Raw genomic sequence first — 23,837 nt, forward strand, 5'->3', positions numbered from 1 at the left:
GGAGGATGTGATGGAGGTGTCTCCTAAATCCCAAGGCACACTGTCTGCAAGTACAGAGATCAGATGTAGCACAGGCTTGGGAGCCCCCACCGCTTTCCTGTCCCAGAGGGCTGACTTCTCAGTCCCATGACATGACCCTTGTGGTTACTTCTTGGGGACTTCTGCTGTTGGGAAACCAGCACTGGCTAAGGCATTGCAGGCTTGGGTTGAATGACTCCGTCTCATGGAGCCTAGCGCTGGCATCCTGGTTGTATGCTTGCAGGAAGGAACAGGAAAGGCCCAGCCTTCTGTCCCCATATAGCCATATTTTCTGGTAACCGTGTGACCACGCACACACTTCCTCTCCTGCCTTTCCATCAAGAGATTGCTTCAGGGTAGAGTAGTCTTGAGAAGGAGGTCTTGTTTTTCTTTCGACTCTGCAAGCTGAGTGGGTAAATTCTTCTGCTTTGCCATTTGTTATAGTTTCTTTCTTCTGCGTTTTGGTAGTGCTCTTGTCTCATCTCTCTTTGAAGAACACATGTCAAGTTCAAAATGTCAAAATGTCCTGGTCAGAAAGGATGATAAGCAAAGTTCAAAGTGATGAGGGTTATCGTTTTCCATTCCCATCAAGTTTCCTATAAAGTTTGTCCCTCCCTCCCTCCCTCCCTCCCTCCCTCCCTCCCTCCCTCCCTCCCTCCCTCCCTCCCTCCCTCCCTGTGTGTTTCCTTTTGCTAGTGTCATAGAGTCTGCCTGTCTTTACAGTTTGTTCTAGGGAAAAGTGAAAAGAATTAGAATGTGTGTTGATGCTTCAGTGGCCTGTGGAAGGCAGCAGAAGGTTGGCGGGTAGAGGTGCTTCATGAGCGGGGACCTCCCTCCCGTGTCACCTTTCCCCACTTTCTCTGATAAAATAGAGGGACCCTGAGAATAGGATCTGTGCTAGTCAGGATCTGCAGCAGCACATGACATGGGACAGGCGTCCACTGAGTATTTGTTGTGGTTAATGGGAGCCGGGCAGAGTTGCGGCTGAGGTTGTCTGGCAGAATTACCAAGTGATGATTGCATATTTTCTGGCAGTATTCCCTCTCGGGGTGCTACCCCAACCAGGCTCTGCGCTATCAGGCCTTAGATCTAAGGCAGAGTTGAGCCTGTGGGTTGTGTTAAGTCGAAAGGTGGTCTGGTATTGGGTGTATTGATGTGTGATTTACATTTTGTACAATGTACTCCTTTAAAGTGTACAGTTGGACTTTCCCCAGTTGTACACGATGATGCAACTTTAACCGCTTTCCCAATATTGAGTAGTGCGGGCTCCTTTGTGGTCTTATCTCCTCGTCACCTCTAACCTCTGGCAGTCAGAGACCTGGGTTCAGTCTCGTTTCACTAGTCCCATAAATGGAAAAAAATAGTTGTTTTATTTCTTTTCTGAAACAAGAGTTTTTCTATGTAGCTCTGGTTGTAGCACTGTAGACCAGACTGGCCTTGAACTCAGAGATCTGCCTGCCTCTGCCCTTGAGTGGTGGAATTAAAGGCGTGCGCCACCATATCTGGCTCCATAGTGTCTTAGAAGTCAAGTCAGGCGGTACGTAGTTGTCGTCTGTGTCTGCTGCGGTATTTCTCTAAGAGTCCAGCTGCTGAGATTTGTCTGTGTTGTTGTGTGTGCTGGTGTCTTACTATTTTTATTTCTTGTTGATGGACGTTTGGTTGTTTTCAACTGGCTTTTCTTCATGAGGCTTGTGTAAAAACTTACACGTGTCTTTGTGTGGACATGCGTGCTTGTTTCTTCTGGATAAATACCTAGGGAGGGATGTTTGGATCATTCCAGAACTGAATGTTTCATTCATTTCAGAACTTTATAAGAAACTGCCAAAGTTTTCCAAAACGGCACTTGCATCTTATGTTCCTGAAATTGGTGTAATTGAGTTTGATTACTTCACACACTTGCTAGTGCTTTTAAGTTTAGTGGTTTCTCATTGTGTTTTTAATTCACGTTTTCCTACAAGTAATAATGTAAGCATCTTTGCGTATTTAGGAAGGTTATATTTTAGCAGATTTTTTATTCTGTGGGCTCTCTGTTCTCTCCAAAGTGGGCTAAAGTCTTTGAAATGCCAAAAGCGTTTCAAGTGAAGATTGCTACACAAATTAGCTAAAGGTTAGAGCAGTCACTTTGTCCAGATCCATCTTTCACAAATCAGGGTTGGGGTGTGGAAATTACCAGATTGATACACGGGACTAATGCTGAGTACTGGAGAGATTGCTCCAAAGACTTGAGCACAAAACTTGGCAGAAAGCCAGTTCCGTGACCCCCAGTGGTCTTGGGAGGTCTATGTGGTTCTTAGCTAAACCTGACATTTATGCAAACTAGATTTAGATTCACTTATGCCTCCCAGGATGCCAGAGGAGCCACCTTGGTGACTTGGAGTATGCCATGGAATCAGCTGAATTCAGAGCTCTCTCTCTGGGGACAGTTTGCCTGAATCAGTTAATCAAGCTTGAGTAATCAGTTACCACAGGCCCCAGAATGCCGCCACCATCAGATTCTGAGACCCCGTTCCTCATGGCCATCTTTTAAAAAATGAATTGAGGCCATGTCCCCTGAGTGCTCCCAAAAATCCAGTACTGCTTTATTTGCACCCTGGAGAGAGCAGAGATGAAGGATCAGAAATACCCCTGTCCTGAGCTAGGACGGGACAGACGCTGCAAGAGAAAACACTGAAGAAAACCTTCTCATTCAGGTGTGGGTAGAGAGAAACAGAAATGATCAGGAAGGATTCCTGAGTTGCTAGTAGCAACTGTGGAGGAAATAGGCAGGCCCACAGTGCTGGAGAAAGTGTTCGGGGCAGAGGAGCACAATAGAAGGCCTTGCATTCCTAGCCTGTGAGGGGCCTGCCTGTTCCAGGGGCCTTGCCAAGCAAGCCAGGACAGGGGACAGTTGCCGGAGGCCCACTAGGAGGAGAAGTAAAACCTCGGTGAAGACTCCATCCAGGGTGGTGGGAAACAGGTCAAGGGTGAGCAAGTGCCATTTTTAAATAATTGGTTCAGTCAAACACTTTGTGGGCTCTCTGTGTCAGAGGGGAGAGATTGGGGCGAGCCTGGAGCTAAGGAGACTGGCTGGAGTTGTTACTGTGGGCATGCAGGATCAGGACGAGAATGGCCTATGGCATGGCAAAGATTTTGAGGTGGGAATCCTTTCCAGCTACTGGCTGAAAACCCGTGAAGGAGCAGGAGGAGCGAGTGTGTTATGCTTTGAAACATTGAGAAATCCAGTGTACACGATTGCCTTTTTTTTTTTAAAGTGTGATTTGTTCGCTTGCTTGGAAAATTGATTTGGAAATGTCCCATTGGCTTTTGGCTTTTGTTACCTGGACAGAAGGGTTCAGACATTGCTCCTCCCCACCACCTTTGGGTCAAGTTGCCCTCAGCATTGATCTCTGTGTTCTGAGATGAAGGTGTGGGTGAGAATTCTGCAGCTGCCCCGGAGGTGCTGAAGTGGGCAGCAGGACTGGGCTGGAATGTGGCCTGTTTGCATATCACACAGCCAGGCGAGGACTTTTCCTCTGGTCTCATGACATCCATGCTGTGTCCTTGGGGAGCCTGGAGTCTGAAACTGGCCTCAGAGACTCAGAAACTCAACTTCTAGGAAAACAGTCTCCAAGAAAGCTGTTTTTCCTGCTCTGATCTCAGGGGCACTCTGTAGGACAGTGCCTTCTCTTCTCATTCTCCAGACATCTCTGCTCAGGGGTCAGGGAACAATTCCACACAGGGATTCGGCCCATAGACCAAAGCTAAGCTATTCAGAGCTTGTTTCCTACTCTGCTCACTCCTACCTTTCCAGAAACTAGAAATAACAGGATGTTCTCTTTGGGTAAGATACAGCCATTTCTCTGCTGGAGAGCACGAGAGAAACCAAGAGTGGGGATGTCTTGGTTTGTGTTTTCATTGCTATGAAGAGACATCATGACCACGGCAACTCTTATAAAGAAGACATTGAATTGAGGGGGCTCGCTTACAGCTTCAGAGGTTCAGTCCATTATCATCATGATGGGAAGCATGGCTGAGCACAAGCAAGCCTGGTGCTGGTTACATCTCAGCTTGCAGGCAACAGGAAGTCAGCTGAACACTGGGAGATATCCTGAGCATATGAAACCTCAAAGCCCGCCCCCACAATGACACACTTCCTCCGACAAAGTCACACCTCCCTAATGGTGCCACTCCCTATGAGACTATGGAGGCCAATTACATTCAAACTTCCACAGCACATGATTCTACAGATGACACCGAGTTTCTTTGTCCTTTGTTGTACACCTTCTACTGCATTCCAAATTGATTTCTTTCACCTCCTTTAATGCCCACAATACCATAGAAGGTAGATGCCAGCGTTCCTTTGTTAGAACAAGGAACTTGGTGCTCAGAGAGTATAAGTCTTGTCCCATGGATACAGTGGGAACTGGGGGCTAGTGCTTACCAGGGTCTTTCTGGAGGTTAGTTTACCTTTTGTGACAGTGGATTGTATTCCTCCATTTTACAGTGGGCTCTGAGGAAAGTTCCTGTACCCTGTAAATCAACTGAGTGATTCCTGGAGAGCGGCTTTAAGAGGAGAAAAATCCAGTGAATTCTTAATTCAGTATTTTCAGTGCCGCTTAAAGATAATTTGGTCATTGGCCGGTCAGTGCTGTGAGTCCAGTTGGCCTCTTTCAGCAGGGAACTGCAAGCCAACTGGTACTGGCTTGGGCTTCTTCTTGGTACTGGCCTAAGTTGGCTTCTTCTTGCAGTGAGGCACTATGGGTAGTCTGTGCCCTTTTTGGGTTCACTGAGCAGCAATAAAGAAGTTTCTGATGTATTGTATCACTAATAAATGAATTAGAGTTAGCCATTATAGGGCATCTATTTTTCTGGAACAGCAATTTCTTCAATTATCTTTTTGTTTTTTTCCTAGAAATTTTTAATCTGAGTCCTTGTATGTTAGGGAACTATCAAATGCTATCAGAAACCCCCTTTACATCGATTAAGATCATGGGTTTAGAGTGAAGTTTCTGGTTGTCTCCAGGAGTGGTTCTTGTATTCTTAGTACTTTATGCCTGATTTCCCGCCATTTTACACTAGAAGGGCATGAGAAGCCACAGTCATTGTCATTTCCTAACGGCTTCTGCTTATGGCTTATGACTACCAACTGTTGACAGGTCCCCTCTTTAATAACCTGTGTTCTCCTCTTCCTTCTGGCACGAGTCCATTTCCATCTGCTCCTTAGCTTGCCTTAGCAGAACTCTTTAGATATTTTTTCCCCCGCATTAAATAAATACAGCCGGGTGGAGGGTAGCTAGGACACACAGACTGTCTTATGGCTTGCCTGTTCATGAAAATCCCTAGTATGGTGAAACGGCTTTCCAGGGAGACCTCTGTGACACTTGAGGAGTGGCCATGTGCTCAGGTGTAGGTAGGGCATGGCCACAAGTGTGCTGCGTATGTCCCCACCGTGGGAGCCTGCCACTTTCACAGATGCCACACCGAGCTCAGCCCTTGACAGGCTCTCTTCTCTGTGGGGTCCTGGTTTTTTTTTTTCTGCAGAGACACAACACCAGACTTACCCTTATCACCTGGGAGCCAGGTGTTGGTGGCATTTCTTTGGTGCTTAGTCACAATCATCTAACACAATCCTTGGCTTCCCACCTGGGGAAGCTGCCTGACTAATGATGCCATTTATCACTTGAAGGACTCAGCTTTGTGCCCGGATGAAAACACTGTCTGTAGTGCATGCTAGGAAATAGCATAAGTCATTCCAGGCTGGAGGGAGGATTTGTAAACGCTGCTAACATTGCCTGGTAGGCTACACCTTTCATAGGGAAGAAGACAGGCCTCTGTAGCTCCGGGATGCCCTTTCTGACCTCTCTCGTGGCTGGCAATAGTTGCTCTCTCAAATCATTCTTAAACGATCCCATCAGTGACGCTCACGTGATAAAGATCGTTGCCTCTAGCTCCCAGACTCTAGCCAATAAGCCTCCCGGAAGCACTGTCTGTTAGAGATCCTGGAGGTTAGGCTAGCTGTCTAGCCTAACTCGTGACCCTTGGACGAGGAGCCAGACGTAGTTTTAGATGTTAGAGGTGTCTGGTGAGAGGGCTGGAGCCACAGCTCTCCTAGCCATAGGGCTTCAAAGTCGTGACTGACATCTCTTCCTCCTGCTTTATCTTCCAGTTAATGACCAGCCACAGCGTCACTGCTGCGCGCGCCGGCCGCTTCCTCCAGGGCTCTCGAGCCACATGCACGGGTCGCTCTGGGTGCCAGCAGAGGTAACATGGCTTGTTGGACTCAGTTAAGGCTGCTGCTGTGGAAGAACCTGACGTTCCGAAGACGACAAACAGTAAGCATGGGTTTCTCTGTGGGCTGCTTCTGTGCTTTCTCCGTAGTGGCTGGACGGGGAGTTGGAGGAGGGAGGGTCTTCACATGGTGGTTCTTGAATGAGTCCGGCACATGTGGGCATGGGACTGTGTGGCTATGATGTGCTCCCATGGCTTAGCATGATGGAAAAGTGTTCAGTCAGACAGAACCATTAGCTTGGGTTTCTCTTGGTTCCTGGGCATGAGTCCTGACCAGTGCCACCTGGTAGACAATGACCCCCCATCACCCTGTTGCTTCTGTTCACTGAAGTTCTGGTAGCTGCCTGGAGCCACCCACAAGCCTTGTGGGCCCCAGTGTTTCTGTGAAGTGAGGTATTGAAGCCGTCATCGAGATGTGCCTGGTGACCTCAGCATTAGTCTCGACTGCCTCCCTCGGCTGTGAAAGTAGCCCGGAAGATTAGAGTAACGGAGACTTGTCATTTCTGTGGTGGTATCTAAGCCACGCACTTCCCATGTGGGCCGCCATTACCTCACAGGTGAATGTAGTTTTTCCATGGAGGAATGTGAGGCCGTCAGGCAAGGCGAGCTCCCCAAAGCTCAGGTCAGCCTTCCCTGTGGTGCCTTTATCTCCCTCCATTCTTTCCCAGTCATCTTTTCCAGCTCTCTGGACTTAGCTACGTGTCTCTGTAACTCACTTCTAAACCCGTTTCCTGTCTTATACTTTTCTTCATCCCCACTTGAGTATCTTAAAGATGTTCAGCTTGCCCGTAACCAAAATAATCTTCTGAAATTCAAAGGCCTGGGGTGAAGAGAGTTTATTCAGTCTTTCTCCAAGTAGAATATTCTGTGTTACTTGAAGATCTTTTTTTTAAGAGAAAAAAACATACCAAGGTATCCTTTTGTTTACTAATGTTTTTTAATAAAGTGACTTTAATTATGTAATTAAAAATTGATTTAAACCCTGATGAGAGAATCATAGTTCCCATATAGATTTACAAATCAAATGCAAACAAAATTGAAAACAATAACATTGCAATTCAAATTTATAGCACCTTAAGTATGGTAAGAAAACCGACTTTGTTTAGCTGAAATCCAAATTACGAGTTGTCACGTGAATATGGGGGTGGGTGATGCAATGCTGGTTATCTTGAATTTGGCTTTATTACTTTGTGCTAATGATTTAATTCTTCATCATTGTTTTTGGGCAGCGTTTATTAATACTGTTTGGCTTCTCTTTGTCCAGTGCCATCAGCAGCCTGCCGACACAATCATCCAGTTACATACACTGATATAAACCCCAGCTTTGAAGGCTTGTGCCAGAACTTATGCTGAAGTAACTAAATCCAGATAGGTGTGCCAGGATTTGTTCAGACTATTGTTGAAATGGAAACACAGAAAATTCAAAATCTTCATGGATAACCCAAGTATAATCCTTCAAATGCTCATGTGAAGACACACCACGTGCGTGTGTTCATGCGTGTATACACACACACACGCACACACACAAGCACACAAGAAAGAGAGAGAGAGACTTCCAGTTTTATAAAAGTTTTTGTTCAGCTTTTCATGTTACAAATGGGGAACTTGAATCAAGGTCACGAGTGAGAGGCCTATGACTAGAATCTTTTTGTCTTTTCTTATTGGAAGTAATAATAGCAAAATTGAATGTACATGATTATATTAATAGACTAAAAGAAGGCAATTGGAAGGTGTTTCTGTGAGCTAGGCACGAAGTGTGCCTTTGAACTCCTGATCCTCCTGGGTCTGCTTCTAGACTGCTAGGATTACAGGTGTGCACCACCATACCCAGCCTTATATCACCTTTTAATGGTATCGTTAGAAAAGAAATTTCTATCAAAACATCTTGCCATTTCTGACTTCCGTCTTGCCTGACTCTTGCTCCTCACAGTTATTCCCTGGTCCTGATGGTCCTAAGCCTGTTACATTTGCTCTTAGCATTGGCCCACAAGGCTGCTTTCCTCTGTATATCAGTTTCCTACCAGGTGGCAAATTGTCCCTGCCTTGATGTGCCCTTTAGTGTTAGCAGGTCACAGAGAGAAACACCACTTTACCAGTAAAAAGTGGATCTCGAGGGGAAACCTGTTCCAGATATCAGACTTGACATATATAGAGAGAAACTGAGGTGCAAAGTGGGGAAGAGATCCTCAAAATCCATCAAGCGGAAGCCAATCTGGGGCCACAGGCTGAGCCCTTTTTTTCCAGTTCTCAGTGGCTGTTCTTCCCCCTTCCCTATCCTCCGCAGCTGCATAGCAGCGCCTAGCTTAGGAGAAGTAGCAGGGGTTGGATTTCTGTGCCCAGGCAGGCAGGAGTCAGAAGCACACTGTCCAGGAACACAAAATGTGTGGTCAGCTACCCTGAGCCCGTCTTTGCTGGAGTTGAGCTAGTTACTTCTTGTCCCGTGCTGTTTATGCCTTTAAAAGGATTAGGTTTAGAGAGATCGGCAGGCTTAGTCTGAGGCGATTTCGGGAAGAGTTTTTGCGGAGATAGGAAGTATGGACACAGCCCTCCACAGATGGCCTTTGTAAGATACTACACCGCTGCCTACCAGCTTCTCTGAGTCATTACCCTTGCTACTTTAGAGAAAAGCAGGTGTTTCAAGTCACAAATACTTAATGAGCAGAGCAGGTGCCAAGATCTGGCCGGCCTCTTGTACAGCTGAGGGAGCTGGGACTCTGATGGATGCAGGGTCAGCTCTGAAGGTAACACCAGAACCCATTTCCTGGTGTCCTGACAGGCTGGACCTTTTAAAGCAGGCTTTTGTTTAGCCTCAGCAGTGGCTGTATGTAGCTACTGTCTAGTCTACCTGGTTATGTTGTTTAGAAATAGGAACAGTGTGGGCCTTTGGTACCACTTTCTTAACTCATAGAGTTAGAACTAACTGTACTGCCTGTTATAAAGAGTCGGAAGTTCGAAGCCCCTTGATAGCCACAATGTTTGAAAATTCATTGCATGCTCCCCTGCTCCTGAGAGCATCCATACCCATGGCCAGGTCATGAGCCTCGCCCTTACTACATGCATAAGGATTTGCCTGATGAGTGGTAAATGTGGTTGCTGGTCTGGTGTTTGAAAGTCTTGGAGCATTTGGAGGAATAGAAAGATGGTGTGAAAGCCTGGGGCTGAGCAGTGAACCCCAGTGCAACCCCAACTAGAGGCAGCTTTGGCCTTGTGTCTTTGTTTGCAGGTGACTGCTTCGGACCCCTCTCTGTCCTTGCATTGTGCACACTCATGGGGTCTGTCCACCAGAGTTAGTTTTCCAGTGTTTCTATTGGGCCAAGAATACACTGAATTGAGTTGCAAAAGGGTACAAAGCTCACTTTGGGTCCAAAGTGCCAGTCAGCTTGTGTGGGCAGCAGTTATTCTGTGCAAACAGGGACAGGAAAGGGGGTGGACTTCAGGCTCTTCCTCTGACTTTGGGCTTGATCCAGAGGCCAAGGTTTCCCTGAAACAGGGAGCAAAGTGAAGTGGACAAATGTACTCTTTTCTTTTTGCCTTTAAGCGAAACAGCATATTCTAACTCTTAAATAAATTAGAGTACTGCTATTGGAAGTCTCCTGAGAAAGGGTATAAACAGGAAGACAATTAGAACTCCTCTTTCCTGCACAGCTCTTAGAGAAAGTCACAGAGTGTGTGGGAACTTCATTTCCCTTTCCTGTTTCCAGTGCCAAGGACGTTTCTTCTCTGCCCTTAGTCCTGGCTCAGTAACCATGGTCACGGTTCTGATCCCAGCTTGGACTGCCCCGTGCCTCAGTGGCTTCTCCAGAGCTTTGTTTTTCTGTTCTATAGATGGCGTAAACTAGAACAAGTCATTGTTCATTGTTTCGCTTAGGTGTTTGCTGAGCATCCGTTGCTGGTGGGATATGCAGTGATAAACTAGACAGGCCCTATACGTGGCCTCATGGAGGCTAGAGTTTATCGAGGGAAGAGAATGTGAAACGTACCAGCGTGCAAATAAAAGATACCATTACAGCATCCACATTAGGAGTCAAGTGGTGCGCCTGTCATTTGGAATGTGAGATCATGCTTAGAGCTCCAATGCCTGTCATTTGGAATGCGAGGTCATGCTTAGAGTCCCAGAACAGAAGCAGTGGTGTTAGCATGCAAAGATCTAGGGTTCAGACCTCAGATGCCCTTTATCCTGGATTGAGAGATTGGGCGGGAATGCGTTTCTGGCTTCAGGAGCCGAGAGAAGCCAGGGCACTGGCTGACTGACAGAGGACTTGGCTGGAGATTCATTGGGGATAGATAGGGTCCAACCATAGAGCGAAGGAAGGACAGTTGAGTGCAATTTTACATCTGAAAGGAGCCCCTCAGGTGGGCATGGTTCATCTTCTGGATCTTGATCCTGAGGTAACCTGAGTGGTGGAAACACCAGAGGGCATTTATCACTCTGTGCACGGACACTAACTGACGAGCTGTGTTTCTCTGCTTAGCATTGCTTAGTATGTATGTTCTCATATTTGTTAATAATCTTTATGATAAGTGATGAGTTCGGATGTGTAGGTTGCACTCGATAGCTTTGAAAGTACTTTTTCTATTATGTCTCCATCTTCACAATAATTCTGTGAAATTTGTTTCACAAATGAAGAAAGTATCACTGGGAAGTTAGTAAGAGGGACATCGGACGTTCTGGTTGTCAGTCTGTCTGTCATGGAATGATGCCATGACCTCCCAGAGAGCTGTGTGTTAAGTCAGCAGTGAAGGTCTGTAAGCTCTGACCCTATTGACAACACTTAGAGTTCGCTGTTTCAAAGGAATTCCTTGGAGGATTTTATGCATATAGCCTTCTCTTACCTTTGTGTTATTTTCTAGGACGGGATCTCAGGAGTAGAAGTACTGGGCTGAAGTGCACTCACAGGTCCTTGCAGTCTGTGACCAGGTGTCCTTCCAAAGGATGGACCAGTTTTCACAGTCATGATGAGGGTTCTGAGGGGTTTGCATCAGGCTTAAACCTTTCAGGGAGTAAGCTTGGTTTTAAATTGTCCTTTTCTCTGTCTTTGAAGTGATTTGATCTTTAAGATTTTACTTCAGTTTTTCCACACATAATTTCCATTATTTGTGGTATGAAGGACAGATCTGAAGTTAGTTCTGTATTTTTATATCACACCATGTCTATACACTTTGTTAGACAGTTATTCCTTTCCTACTTTGGGTGGGGGGAACACTTACAAAACCTTATCCATGTAGGGGAATATTCTGGAGTCTCCCATTTCGTGACAAGTGTTCGTCACGGTCTAACTTTTCTCAATGCTGAGTAATTCCTCAAATACCTGACGAGAGGCGACATGGGGAAGAGAGGGTTTATTTTGGCTCACAGTGTGAGGAGGCAGCCAGTCACAGCAGGGACAGTGTCATAGAGCGTGAGATAGCTGGTCACATTCCATCTGCCCCAGGAGCTGCGAGAGATGAATGTCTTTCCTTGTTGATTCACTGAGGAACTGCTGCCTACATTTCGAGTGGGTCTCTTCCTCGCTCAGTTAAAACTTTCAGAAATATCCTCTCAGGTACACTTAAGATGTGCCTCATTCATTTCCCTGTTTTTCTAATCCAGTCAGGCTGGTGGTGAGTAGTAACCACAGAGTTAGCCTGGCACCCTTCCTACGTGACCAGGCTGTCCTCGAACTCAAAGAGATCCTCCTGCCTCTGCCTTCCAGAGTGCTAGAATCACAGGAATATGATATCACTCCTGCCATTATCTAAGTGTTATTTTTTTTTAAATGTATGTTCTTACTGTCAATAATGTTTTGTTTTGTCATTTCACTCCACATCATTACAGGAGCGTCCAGCACTGCTGCTAGAAGTCTTTCCCTTGGTTCAGATTCATTTACTACATTTTCAGCTCATTTTTGTTAATTGTGCCTTGTTTCCTAGATTAGTGACCGTGCTGGGGACAGAAAGCGTGTTTTCCTCTTTTTGCTTTGCTGTCTTTCTCTTTGGTTCTTTGTCTGTGCCCGGCTGCAATATCAGGCTTCTCAATTTCAGCTCAGTGGTAAGAAGCAGTCACTTCTTTTTCAAATACATTTTGTTTTGTTTTCTTTTTGTTTAGTGTTATTTAGAAGATTTTTCCTTAGGCCAGATCTTACTCCATTGACTGACCCTCTCTCTCTCTCTCTCTCTCTCTCTCTCTCTCTCTCTCTCTCTCTCTCTGTCTCTCTCTCTCTCTCTCTCTCTCTCTCTCTGCGTGTGTGTGTGTGTGTGTGTGTGAGACACAGCCCTGGAACCTCCCCATCCTCATGTTAATTAGGATCAATCTTGACCGCAAGAGCACCACTGCTGTGTCCATAGGCTGGGCAGTGAAATGCACTCGTGGCTAGGGTGCATTAGCCTCTGCAACCAAGAACAAAAGTTAGACCTGAAAACCCAAGCGGACAGTGACCATCTCTGGTGAGCGCAGCCTGGCACAGCCCTAAAGGAAAATGCAGAAATGTTTGATGCTGATGGAATGTCCTGACAGCAGCCCCGCTGACCTAGGCTGTATGCTGTGACTTTAGAGGCTGCAGATGTGTCCCTTACAACTGCAGACAGAGCCCTTCCTGGGACATGTGGTTGGCACCGTCCTGGATGTGTCTGTGCTGCTGGGATGGAGAGGCAAGGGCAGGGGTGCTGCTTAGCCGCAGCATAGTTGGTAGGAAAACATCCCATCGCAAGTATCTGCCCCAGAGCCCGAGTACTGTTGTTGAGAAGTCCTCCTGCAGAGGTGCCTGCTCCTCATCCCCAGGCCAGAGATGGGGAGTTAGGAGAAGGGAGGACAGAGTGTGCTGTGGGGTTCCTTAGGGCGGCTGTGACTGTGGAGAATTACTTCTCAAGAACGACGTTCCCCACCCTTGTCACTCTGTGGAGGGAAGGCGCGCAGTGGGTGTCTCCACGGGAGAGTTTGAAGAGCTTTCTGTAGGAGCTCCTGATGGGACAAGCACAGTGTCTTTCCTAAGCCATTTTACTGTAGTGTTACTCTTAGGGCGGATGGCATGTTAGAGATGGAGGAGAAAGCAGACTTTGATGAATCGCATTCCTGAGGAAATCAAGTTCAGTTTCTAGAGGGAGGTACTCCATTTTTTGGAGATCAGACCTCTGTCTGATATGAGGTTAGTGAAGATCTTTTCCCATCCTGTAGGCTGTCGTTTTGTCTTGTGGACCGTGTCCTTTTCTTTACAGAAGCTTTTGAGTTTCAGAAGGTCTCACTTTTTAATTGTTTCTCTCAGTATCTGTGCTACTGGGGTTATATTTAGGAAGTGGTCTTCTGTGCCAGTGTGTTCAAATGTTCAGTACACACTTTGAAAGACCAGTAATCTACAGGTTCTACATGGTAGGGGAAAACGGCTACAGGAAATTCATGTGAATAGTGGCTAAGAGAAGTAGCCCCTAAGATTAACTTTGGATCTAAGCTTTTTTTGTATATTAGGATTCATAGACAATTTATTAATCAGTCCCAGTTTCTTCATATATAAAGTGTGTAATAATAGTAATAGTACTAATTTGGTTGTCTGACTATGAGATATACATATGAAATGTATATATTTATATATAATTTAGTTGAGTATTGGCTATCATAATTGTGATGGTCTGCTTCCTTCATACCTTAGTCTGGTTGCACACTTTGGCTTCACCTCCTGAAAATGATGTCTAAGATTTTCTTTGTGTGCTTTGCTGCAAGAACTGTGGGTACGGGGTGCGGCCCTCAGCAACGATTCATTCATTCTTTCAGCTGGCCAACATCATCTGAGCGCCTGCCTCTTTGTAAGACTGTAAGCGTGGGACTGCAGAGGTGTCCAGAATTACAAGGCTTGCTTTCTTGGGTCGGTTCAGTGCCCTGCGGGGCTGGCCCATGCTAAGCTCCACCTAAGGGCATATGACGTTTGTTAGGTGTGTGTCTCCAGCACAGCTCTGACCAAGGCAGCCTGGCGGGTATAGGAAGAAAGATTTCGGTTCCAGCAGCTCATAATTTGTCTGAACCTCTATTCTTCACTTATAAAATAGTATCATTGCAGCCTGCATGATGGGGTCACTGTGAACTATGAGATTTTTGTGACGAGAGGTACAGAAATCCCTAAGTGTGCTGTAGAGGTTCAGAATTAGCTCTATTACCCATCTCCACAGCATGGGGTCATCTTGTGTCTGTGGGCCCTGTAGACATTTTTAGTTCATGCTGCATAGGAAGGTGTGTTGTTTCCTACTGGAGATGGCCTGCCAGGTCAAATAGAGTTTCATGTGACTCTGAAATCAAGTACAACTGGCCCCTGATCTCAGTTCTGCTGCTGACTGCTTCCTTGGCTCGCTCTTCAGTAGGCAGTAGGCTTTTCAGTGTAAAATGGAAACAGTAAGGGTGCCAAGCCCTCAGTGATGTTCTGAGGATTAAGGAAGTGATAGGAGCTTAGTACATATTGGGCTGTCCATAAATGGTAGCTGCTATTTATCCTGAAAGTTGAAATAGTGGCTCCGGAGCCTCAAGATAAATGACTGCTTGTCTACATTCTGTTTAGACTTTCAGGGTTCATTATTCTTCCTTAATTCATTTACCGTCCTGCCATTTTTTAGAAGCTTTATTTCTGTGTTTGCTAAGTCATATGTATGAGTGGTTTTATAAAGCCGCAGGCTTAGATTGCATAGGGTTCTGTGTCCTGTGTTCTTGGTTAGCAATATCTGTGTTTTATGGGCATTGCTATAATGATCAAGTAGTATATTGTCACTCGATGGACCTTAATGTAATCATTTCCCCTTTGCTGTACCATTAAGTTATTTATTTACTATATTTTTAGTCAGAGCATTTCAGTGAGTGAATATATTCATGTATGTAGCTTCTGAGTTTTTTTCTTAACTTTGCTTCTACGGATGAATTCCCAGGAATATTACTTGGTCAAAGGGGATAAACATGCCTTTTGAATGCATATTGTCAAACTGCTTTCCCAGCGAGGTCAGCTGATTTTTGTTTCTGTCTTCCTGATTTTATAAACTTCAGTTCATTCTCTTACTCCATAAATGCTTACCACATTTAGCCCTAACCATGTTGCAGACATACTGAGAAGACGGTAACAGAGGAGAGAAGCGTGTATGTAATACATTTGTGCTGTGCCAACTGCTGTTAAGACACAGAATACTGGGACCTCAGAGGAAGGGCTCCAGTCTCACTGGTTAGAGAAGTCATTTTCATTGTCCAGGGAATCCAGGCTGTGTTCTCTGGGAGAAAGTCATCCCCCAACCTCCCCTGAGTCCCAGTTTATCTAGGTATAATTGGCAAATAAAACTTATACAATGTGATGATTTGCTATCCAAAAGAGAAAAGGACTTGATGCCATTTTCAAACTTAAAGGCTTTGTTGCTTTTGTGGGATTATTTACAGACATCTTTAGTCAGATGAGTCCTTGCTCTTAGGGACCCGTTTCCAGCATGGTTCTTCCAGAGAACCATGGTTCTTCATGGCTCTTACCCTTCTCTGTCCTGAGGCGCTGTTGGTGTGAACTGCTCTTTAGAGTTTGTTGGTAGCAGGGCTTTGTTAGGAAATGTTAGAAGAACATGGGAGAACATTAAAATCGAATGGTTTTATCCTGGAACATCCGCAGCTTCCATCTTGTTTTAGTTTCCCTCCTGAAGATCCAAAAAAAAAAAAAAAAAATGAACTTGGTATGAAAAAGCCATGCCAAAGTTCTTAGAAAATTAAAAGATGCTTATTTAAACTAGGAAAAACAAACAACAAAGTAAAAATCCAAAATCCCCCAACACTCCAAAGTTCTAATCATCCTGAGACAGTTTGCTTCTCATAGAAAGGGTCGTCAAGGGGCCATGACAAACCATACTGTGAATGAATGTACTCTACAATGAGGAATGCTCCCAGTGAGATCTTAAGGGTGCAGTGTGCAAACCGGCAATAGAAACAGATCATCTCCAGGGCTTGGGGAGGTGTGACTGAGGACCTGTGTGAGTTTCTGGGGTGTGGGCACAAGAGAAGGGCTTCCTAGCTTCGGCTGCAAGTGTAATGGCTTAGTCTTGAGGACTGCACAGAAGGAAGTCTGAAGAGGCAGGCAGGAATTGTTTTTCTGCCTTAAAGGAGACACAGGTATAGAATGGGATGTTACAGGGTGGTGTTCAATAAACTGAAGCTCAGAGACTGAGAGAGAGAGAGAGACGCAGGAAGTCATTCGATTGCAGAGTTTCTCTGCGAATTTCTCAGAGCCGATAGCAGTTGGCTCTCCTGTTACCTTTTTTAAAAATTCACACAATTGCATCTTATTTTCGGTTCAGTGTCAGCTGTTACTGGAAGTGGCCTGGCCTCTCTTCATCTTCCTGATCCTGATCTCCGTCCGCCTGAGCTACCCGCCCTATGAACAGCATGAGTGTGAGTATCTGTGGACCATGCCTGAGACTTGGTGATGGCTGGGGAAATGTGGGACCATTCCTAAAGATGCCATCTTCAGGAAAAACACCACAAAGAACTTGAGACAGAAAATCTAGGCTTTGTATATATGTTTTTTAGTTAGGGCATGAACTCTGGAGATATTTGTAGTCTTAGTGAATGATGATGGCAGTAATGATAATAATAGCTAACATCTGTTCCACACATTTTTAAAGCATGATAATAAAATAACCTTAGTAAGAGTTCAGAAAGTTATGATTAAGACTCACCCTTAAGGCAGCTAGTCAGATGCTAGTTTCTGGTTTCTGGTGGTCCTTTTGTTTGCATTGTCTAGTAATCACATGGTTGAAAATCCTGGAACACAGATTGCAACACATACCTTCTAAAGATTTAATGTTTTTTTTAAAAAGAAGTATGCCTATGTGTCTGTGTGTGTGTGCATGAATGCAGGTGCCTGAGGAGGCTGGAGGTGCCACAGCCCCTAGAGCTGGAGATGGAGGCACTTGTGAGCCATCTGATGTGAGTTCTGGGAACCCCACTTGGGTCTTCTGCAAGAGTACTTTGTGATTCTAACCACTGAGCCATTTTTCCAGCTCCGAGAGCTTACACTGCCTTTGTGTGTGACATCTCAGTTTGATTCATGCGATTATATTTTGTCTGGCTTCCAACAGTCTTGTATAATAGACTTTATATCATTCGCTTGGTAACTCAGTTGGGAATCACACACCTATAATGACTTGACCGAAGTTACATATCTAGTAGAGGTGGGATAGAATTCAGACCACCTGGCTCTCACTTGTGTGTTCCGATGGCAGCTTTGACAGTGAACATTGAAATACAGTAATGACTAGACACATACGATTACGTGGGTGTGACTTCTGGTTTCTGCATGGTGACAAGTGACTTAGCTTCTTTATAAAGAGAACAGTGACACCTAACAGCCCTTGCGCTGGTGTTGCCACAGTTACCATTTTACAGTCCCACCGTGCTTGGTGGATGGATGGAGCAACATTCTAGAAAGTCCCGAATCTGAAGAATTTGCATTTGTGTAGGAGTTTTGGCTGGACCAAAGGTTTTCTGACCCATACTATGCGAGCCTGTTCTTCCAAGACAGCACTAAGGCCACAGCTACCTTTCAGTTGGGTTTCTTGGTCTCTTTCCCAAATCTTACACAGCCTGCAGATGTAGGCACTTTCATACTAGTTTGCTAATAGACATTCTATATATTCGGGTTATAACTGCATGCTTCAAGTACTCTGGATATTACTTTCTGATCTCGTTAGTTAGAACAGCAGAGTAGAAAGCTAAGGTGAAGCTTGCAGATATGCCTGCACTCTGGAACAATGTACTAGTGTGAGATTCTTCCCTGTAAGTCTTTGTGGGTCAGTCAGAATCATCAGGGTCCTAATAGCTCCTTTGGCTCTTTGGTATCCGTTACATTATTTGACTGACATCCTGGATACCCAAGTCTAATCCTCATCTTGTTTCTCTTTGTTCATAAGATGAGGTACAGAGTGCGAGGAAGAGTCTTTAATAAAGGACAGGCTAAAATGCCTTCCCCATCTCTGCCCTGTTCCTAGCGCCAGTATCTGCAAGCTGAAAGAGGCAAATCCTGTGGTCATTGGAGTATTTGGTTGGGTTATGTAAATCTGCACTGAATGAGGAGCAGCAGCTCATTAGGCAAGGGGCCTTGTTTGGTTTTCCTTGAACTGTTAACAGGGAGATAAAGAGATTAACTGAGTAAATGTTCAACAGGCCAGAGTCCCTACAGAGACGGGCCTTAGGGATCAGACCTCGTCACATCCTTCCATGTTGCCTCTTTTTAAAGATTAAAGAGCTCCCAGTACGTGTTGGCCTTTGGTCTACTTCTGGGGAGTCTCTATTAGCATATTTACGTGAAAGCTGGGAGATGGACAGAATGCTCTGTGTGACGGCAGCAAAGGGAGTATTGCCCTAGGCCTGCCAAGGGACTCAGAGGTGCTAATCGGGCCATTCGTGAGCTTTTACCTTTCTCTGGGCACTCTGTAAAAGGGCTCTTTCTTCTAAGCCAGCCTGGGCTACAGGATAAAAGCTTGTCTCGTAAAAACAAAAATGAAACCACAAGATACTTTGCCAGCCAGAGCTCATGTAACACCCTTTGCGGGTTGACCGGTGTTTCACAGGTGAGAAAGCAAGGCTTGGAGATGGGTTGGACTGCGCCTCGCGCATGGCAGGGACTGGGTGTAAATCTCAGTTGGTTTGACTCCAGAGTCTATAACAATACATGCTAGTCACCACCTGAAGCCATGGTTCTTAGTGCCTGCCAAGTCTTCGGATAACTCTGAGAATATGGTGAGAGCCAGAGCCAAGATCTTCTCGTCCCAACATGAACAGGCTTCTGGATTAAGAACCCCTGACCAAGCACATTTGTCTTGATTCCCATAAGCAGCACTTGAAGATCCCTGCTGAAAACTTACCCGCGCCTTTGCAGACTCTGATCTCACCCAGACATGCCCAGTCGTTATTTAACTACCAAATGTAGGAGAAAGAAGCTGACAGGGACCTGGTAGGTGGGACCTCCTTTTTTTGATGAGTGACAAAACAATATAAAAACAGATAGAGTTTCCCAGCTGAGTTTGGTCCCAAGGGAGCATGCTTGTGAGGAGCTGCTGCTCTGGGTGAACTTTAGGGCTGACAGAGGAAGTGAAACTGGCAGATGTTTGCCAAAGGAAGGCGAGCACAAGGGGGACCGAGAAAAGTAGCGCGATGATGACAAAGGCTAAAGCTGCAGGGTGAGGTGATGGTGATGATGATGATGAAGATGAAGGCTGCAGCTGCAGGGTGAGGTGATGATGATGAAGATGAAGGCTGCAGCTGCAGGGAGAGGTGATGGTGATGATGATGATGATAAAGGCTGCAGCTGCAGAGTGAGGTGATGGTGATGATGATGATGATGAAGGCTGCAGCTGCAGGGTGAGGTGATGATGATGATGATGATGATGAAGGCTGCAGCTACAGGGTGAGGTGATGATGATGATAATGATGATGATGATGACGAAGGCTGCAGCTGCAGGGTGAGGTGATGGTGGTGATGATGATGATGATGAAGGCTGCAGCTGCAGGGTGATGTGATGATGATGATGATGAAGGCTGCAGCTGCAGGGAGAGGTGATGATGATGATGAAGGCTGCAGCTGCAGGGTGAGGGGATGATGATGATGATGAAGGCTGCAGCTGCAGGGAGAGGTGGTGATGATGATGATGATGAAGGCTGCAGCTGCAGGGTGAGGGGATGATGATGGTGATGACGAAGGGTGCAGCAGGGTGAGGTGATGATGATGACGACAAAAGCTGCAGCTGCAGGGTGAGGCGATGATGATAATGATAAAGGCTGCAGCTGCAGGGTGAGGTGGTGGTGATGATGATGATGATGATGAAGGCTGCAGCTTCAGGGTGAGGCAATGATGATGATGATGAAGGCTGCAGCTGCAGGGTGAGGTGATGATGATGATGATGATGATGATGAAGGCTGCAGCTGCAGGGTGAGGTGATGATGACGAAGGCTGCAGCTGCAGGGTGAGGTGATGATGATGAAGGCTGCAGCTGGAAGGAGGAGGCTTGAGCTGGGCTCATAGTGATGAAGTGTCTACCCCAGCCATGTGCGAGTCTGAGTTCTTCATCGGCCTCAGTGTGAGGGAACTGCGTTAGGTCCCTGTCAAGGTCCTTCTGCGTCTTTTAGAGATGAGGCTAGTGGTGGAGATCCAGTCACTGGGGACCAAGCACTGGCTGCTTGCCAAGCACTTTGTGTCCATGGTCTGATGTCCCCCATGCATTACTTTCCCAAGGTTGGTGTCATGAGTTCCAATCTACAGATGATGCCAAACAGAACCATTGTCACCATTGTTTGGTGTCCTGGTCTTAATTCAGGGCCAGTCACTTCGGAGGAGGCAAGTCTTCTGGGACATGGTGGATGAGACAGGTGTGCGAAGGGCTGTGTTAAAATCACTTCAAAGAACTAACGTTTTCTCTGTGTTTTCAACAGGCCACTTCCCGAATAAAGCCATGCCTTCTGCAGGAACCCTTCCGTGGGTACAGGGGATTATCTGTAATGCCAACAACCCTTGCTTCCGTTATCCGACTCCCGGGGAAGCTCCCGGTGTTGTTGGAAACTTTAACAAGTCCATGTAAGTAGCAGATCAGGTTTTCTTACCCAGTCTTGTCCGTTAATCCTTATCCTTTCCTGCTTGAAGAGGGTTTGCATGAGAAGTCTGCAGAATGAATGAAGGGGGTGGGGGGGGACTTGCTCCAGGATTTAAGATTATGGGATTTAAGAGCCACAGTGATTATGTGGCCCAGGGCTATCTACTCAGAGTTGATGCCTCTGGGAGACAGAGCAAGCTCACTCCATCTAATTCACTCACTCCAGGTATTTACTGGACCTCTGACATGGCCCATTCTCGGAGCCTGGGCCACGCATTGCAAGGGTCTGGTCCCCAGCAGCTTAGAGCCCAGGCAGGAGTGTGCTGTCCTCAGCTCTCAGGTCACTGCTCTGATGTCAGGGATGACTACAGTGTCATTGCCGTTGACAGGTGTTTCTCTCCCCGAGTGGGAGCTGCCCGAGAGCATGACGCTGCGACCTTAATGTCTGTGTTCTGGGCTCAAATGCTGTGTGGGATAAACATTTGCCAAACAAGAGGGTGAAGCTCCCTGAGATGTGCAGAGTCTCAGAATTAGAATGGGTCAGGGACTGTAAGATGTGCTGCAGGAGATGGGGCTGTAGTTGGTCCAGGCAGGGTCACATTTATAATGTTTATGTGTGGGTTGTGGACCTTTTGTATAATAAAAATATTATAATTTATTGCTATGCAGATGCATATAATCAAGGGTAAATTCACTACTGTATATACATCCCTGTTATATTTATTTTGAATTTATATTTTGAATCAATGAAAACATTTTCCTGGATCATAAAGCATATTTTGGGCTATAGGCACTAGGTTTGTTATGGGCAGTAGATAGTCTTTGTGTGTGTATATATGTGCACGCATGTGCATGTACACACACATGTGTGTTTGTGCACGCACTGGCCTTGATGGGAGAACTGGGCACATGGGTGGACACTTGAGGCTGCAATAATCACTAGGTAGTAGGGGAAGCTAGGTTGGGGAGAGAGGCAGCTGGCCTAACCAGGTCTTTTTGATGATATTTTGTTCCCTTTTTAGTGTGTCTCGCCTGTTCTCAGATGCTCGAAGGCTTCTTTTATACAGCCAAAAAGACACCAGCATTAAGGACATGCACAAGGTCCTCAGAACATTACGGCAGATCAAGCATTCCAGCTCAAGTAAGCAAAATCCTCCCGTTCATACATCTGGAAGTGGACATTTCCCTGCCCTTGTTCTCCAGCTTGCCATAGAGCAGGCTTCTTCTTCAGTGGCTGTGCGGTTGGTCTCCTCCGAAGGAAGCCTTGGCAACAAAACTAGAAAAGCTAGTTGCTACAGACAGTGATTCTGGGGACAGCGATCCCAGACAGGAATGGCACTGGCTTGCCATTAAGGTCACCAGGAACACAGGTGGTTGCCAGGGGCATTTTTGAGTTGTCCATAGGATTTCCATGGATAGATGAATTGATAGCTGAGGTGTTTCTGTGTGTGTTAGAGCAGTTAGCATTCTGCCTTGATGAGGGTAAATAAAAGTTAGGCACCTTGGCTAGAACGGTAGACGTTTGGGTTATTCTGACAGGCATTTGAAACAGTGAAGTCTTTACCTCAGATTCGCTAAGTGCCCAGGCAGTTAGTTCCTGGCAATGCCACTGAGGAAGCGCCTGAGGAACATACAGTTTTCTGACCAAGACCTTGGCAGCAGATGGGCAGTTGCCTGTCAAGGGGGTGGGGCTTCTTTGATGGTCACTGGTGCAGGTAATGTTGTGTACAGTGATGATTGAGAAGCCACCAGGGAGCCTTCAGGGTGCTGGTCTTTTTCTTGTTACCATGTGTTGCTGTTCTAAACTGTCAGTGATGAAGTATTTCTTCCATCATGGGCCGACAGTGGCCACTGCTCCAAGAAAGTCCTTTTTACCCGGTTTGACAGTTGAGGAGGGAATGGATTGGCCTAGCCTTTCTTGAAAGGCCTTTCTCCCAGTTTATGATCCATTTGGCATGAGAAGAAATGATGTAAAATGTTAATGTTTTGGAGGATTGGGTGAGTGCTTGTTCGTGAGGACACAAAACTGTGATTTCCTTGGGCAGGAGAAGATGCACTGTGGGGGCTGGAGAGCTTAGAAGTGACCAGTGCATGGTGCCTTTCCAGAGGACCCAAGTTCAGTTCCAAACCCCCACTTTAGGGGACTCACAACTGCCTATAATGCTAGCTCCAGGGATTCTGGTGGCTTCTGGCCTCTGAAAGCATTGCACTCACGTGCACAAGCCACCCCGCCAACCCACCCATGACAGGTCAGAGCTGATCGGGGTGGCATAGAGGGGGTGTGGTTTCAGTATAGAGTGGTGTGGGCATGCTCCTGTCCCTGAGTCACCAGTGAGGTGCTTGCACCTGGACTGTTCCTGACTGTGCGGCCAGATCGTCTGAGTTCTCTTTTCTCACCATGGAGGCCTCTGGTCATGCAACAGAACTTTGTTATTTCTTCTACCACCAGGAGACAGTGCCGCACAGATGGAAAGTACTAGTGTGCCCTGCTGTGTGGCTTTGGGAATAACCCCTGGTCCCTGAGGGTTATCTCCTCTTATCTAACAAGGGGTACAGTAAGAGACCCGTCCAGGGTTAAAACAGTATTTAATGCTTAAGAAATATTTAGGGACTATGAACCGTGATTATTTCCGTAAAGAGTATTTTAAGGCTTATTTATTTTGGTTTCTGTGTATGGGTGTTTTGCCTGAATGTTTGTATGTACATCGTGTATGTCTCTGATGTGCATAAGACCAGAAGAGGGCATTAGATCCCCTGGAACAGGAGTTCAGGTAGCAAGCTGCCATGTGGCTGCAGGGAATAGAACCTGGGCCCTCTGTAAGGGCATCCAGTGCTCAGAACTGCTGAATCATCTCTCTAGCCTCCCTCGGATTATTTTCAAGACGAGACATCCCACCAAACATTTAACCTTTCTGAGACTTAGCTTCCTGAGTTATATATAACAATATTACATTATTATATATAGTATAGTGATATATTATTATATCATT

At 46.0% G+C, this 23,837-nt stretch overlaps 1 protein-coding gene across 2 annotated transcripts in view; it reads left to right on the plus strand.

Annotated features, from left to right (window-relative positions):
* The window catches only part of Abca1 (ATP binding cassette subfamily A member 1), a 116,596-nt gene that overhangs the window by 10,848 nt on the left and 81,911 nt on the right, over nucleotides 1–23,837 (plus strand). For both annotated transcript variants that reach the window (XM_057790238.1, XM_057790237.1), the window contains exons 2-5: nucleotides 6,164–6,329; nucleotides 16,558–16,651; nucleotides 20,690–20,831; nucleotides 21,870–21,988. In XM_057790238.1, the coding sequence (XP_057646221.1) occupies nucleotides 6,264–6,329; nucleotides 16,558–16,651; nucleotides 20,690–20,831; nucleotides 21,870–21,988 (421 nt within the window). In that variant the 5' untranslated portion in view covers nucleotides 6,164–6,263. The remainder of the gene's footprint in view (nucleotides 1–6,163; nucleotides 6,330–16,557; nucleotides 16,652–20,689; nucleotides 20,832–21,869; nucleotides 21,989–23,837) is intronic.

Source organism: Chionomys nivalis, chromosome 16 (genome assembly GCF_950005125.1).
Source record: "Chionomys nivalis chromosome 16, mChiNiv1.1, whole genome shotgun sequence".
NCBI lineage: Eukaryota > Metazoa > Chordata > Mammalia > Rodentia > Cricetidae > Chionomys > Chionomys nivalis.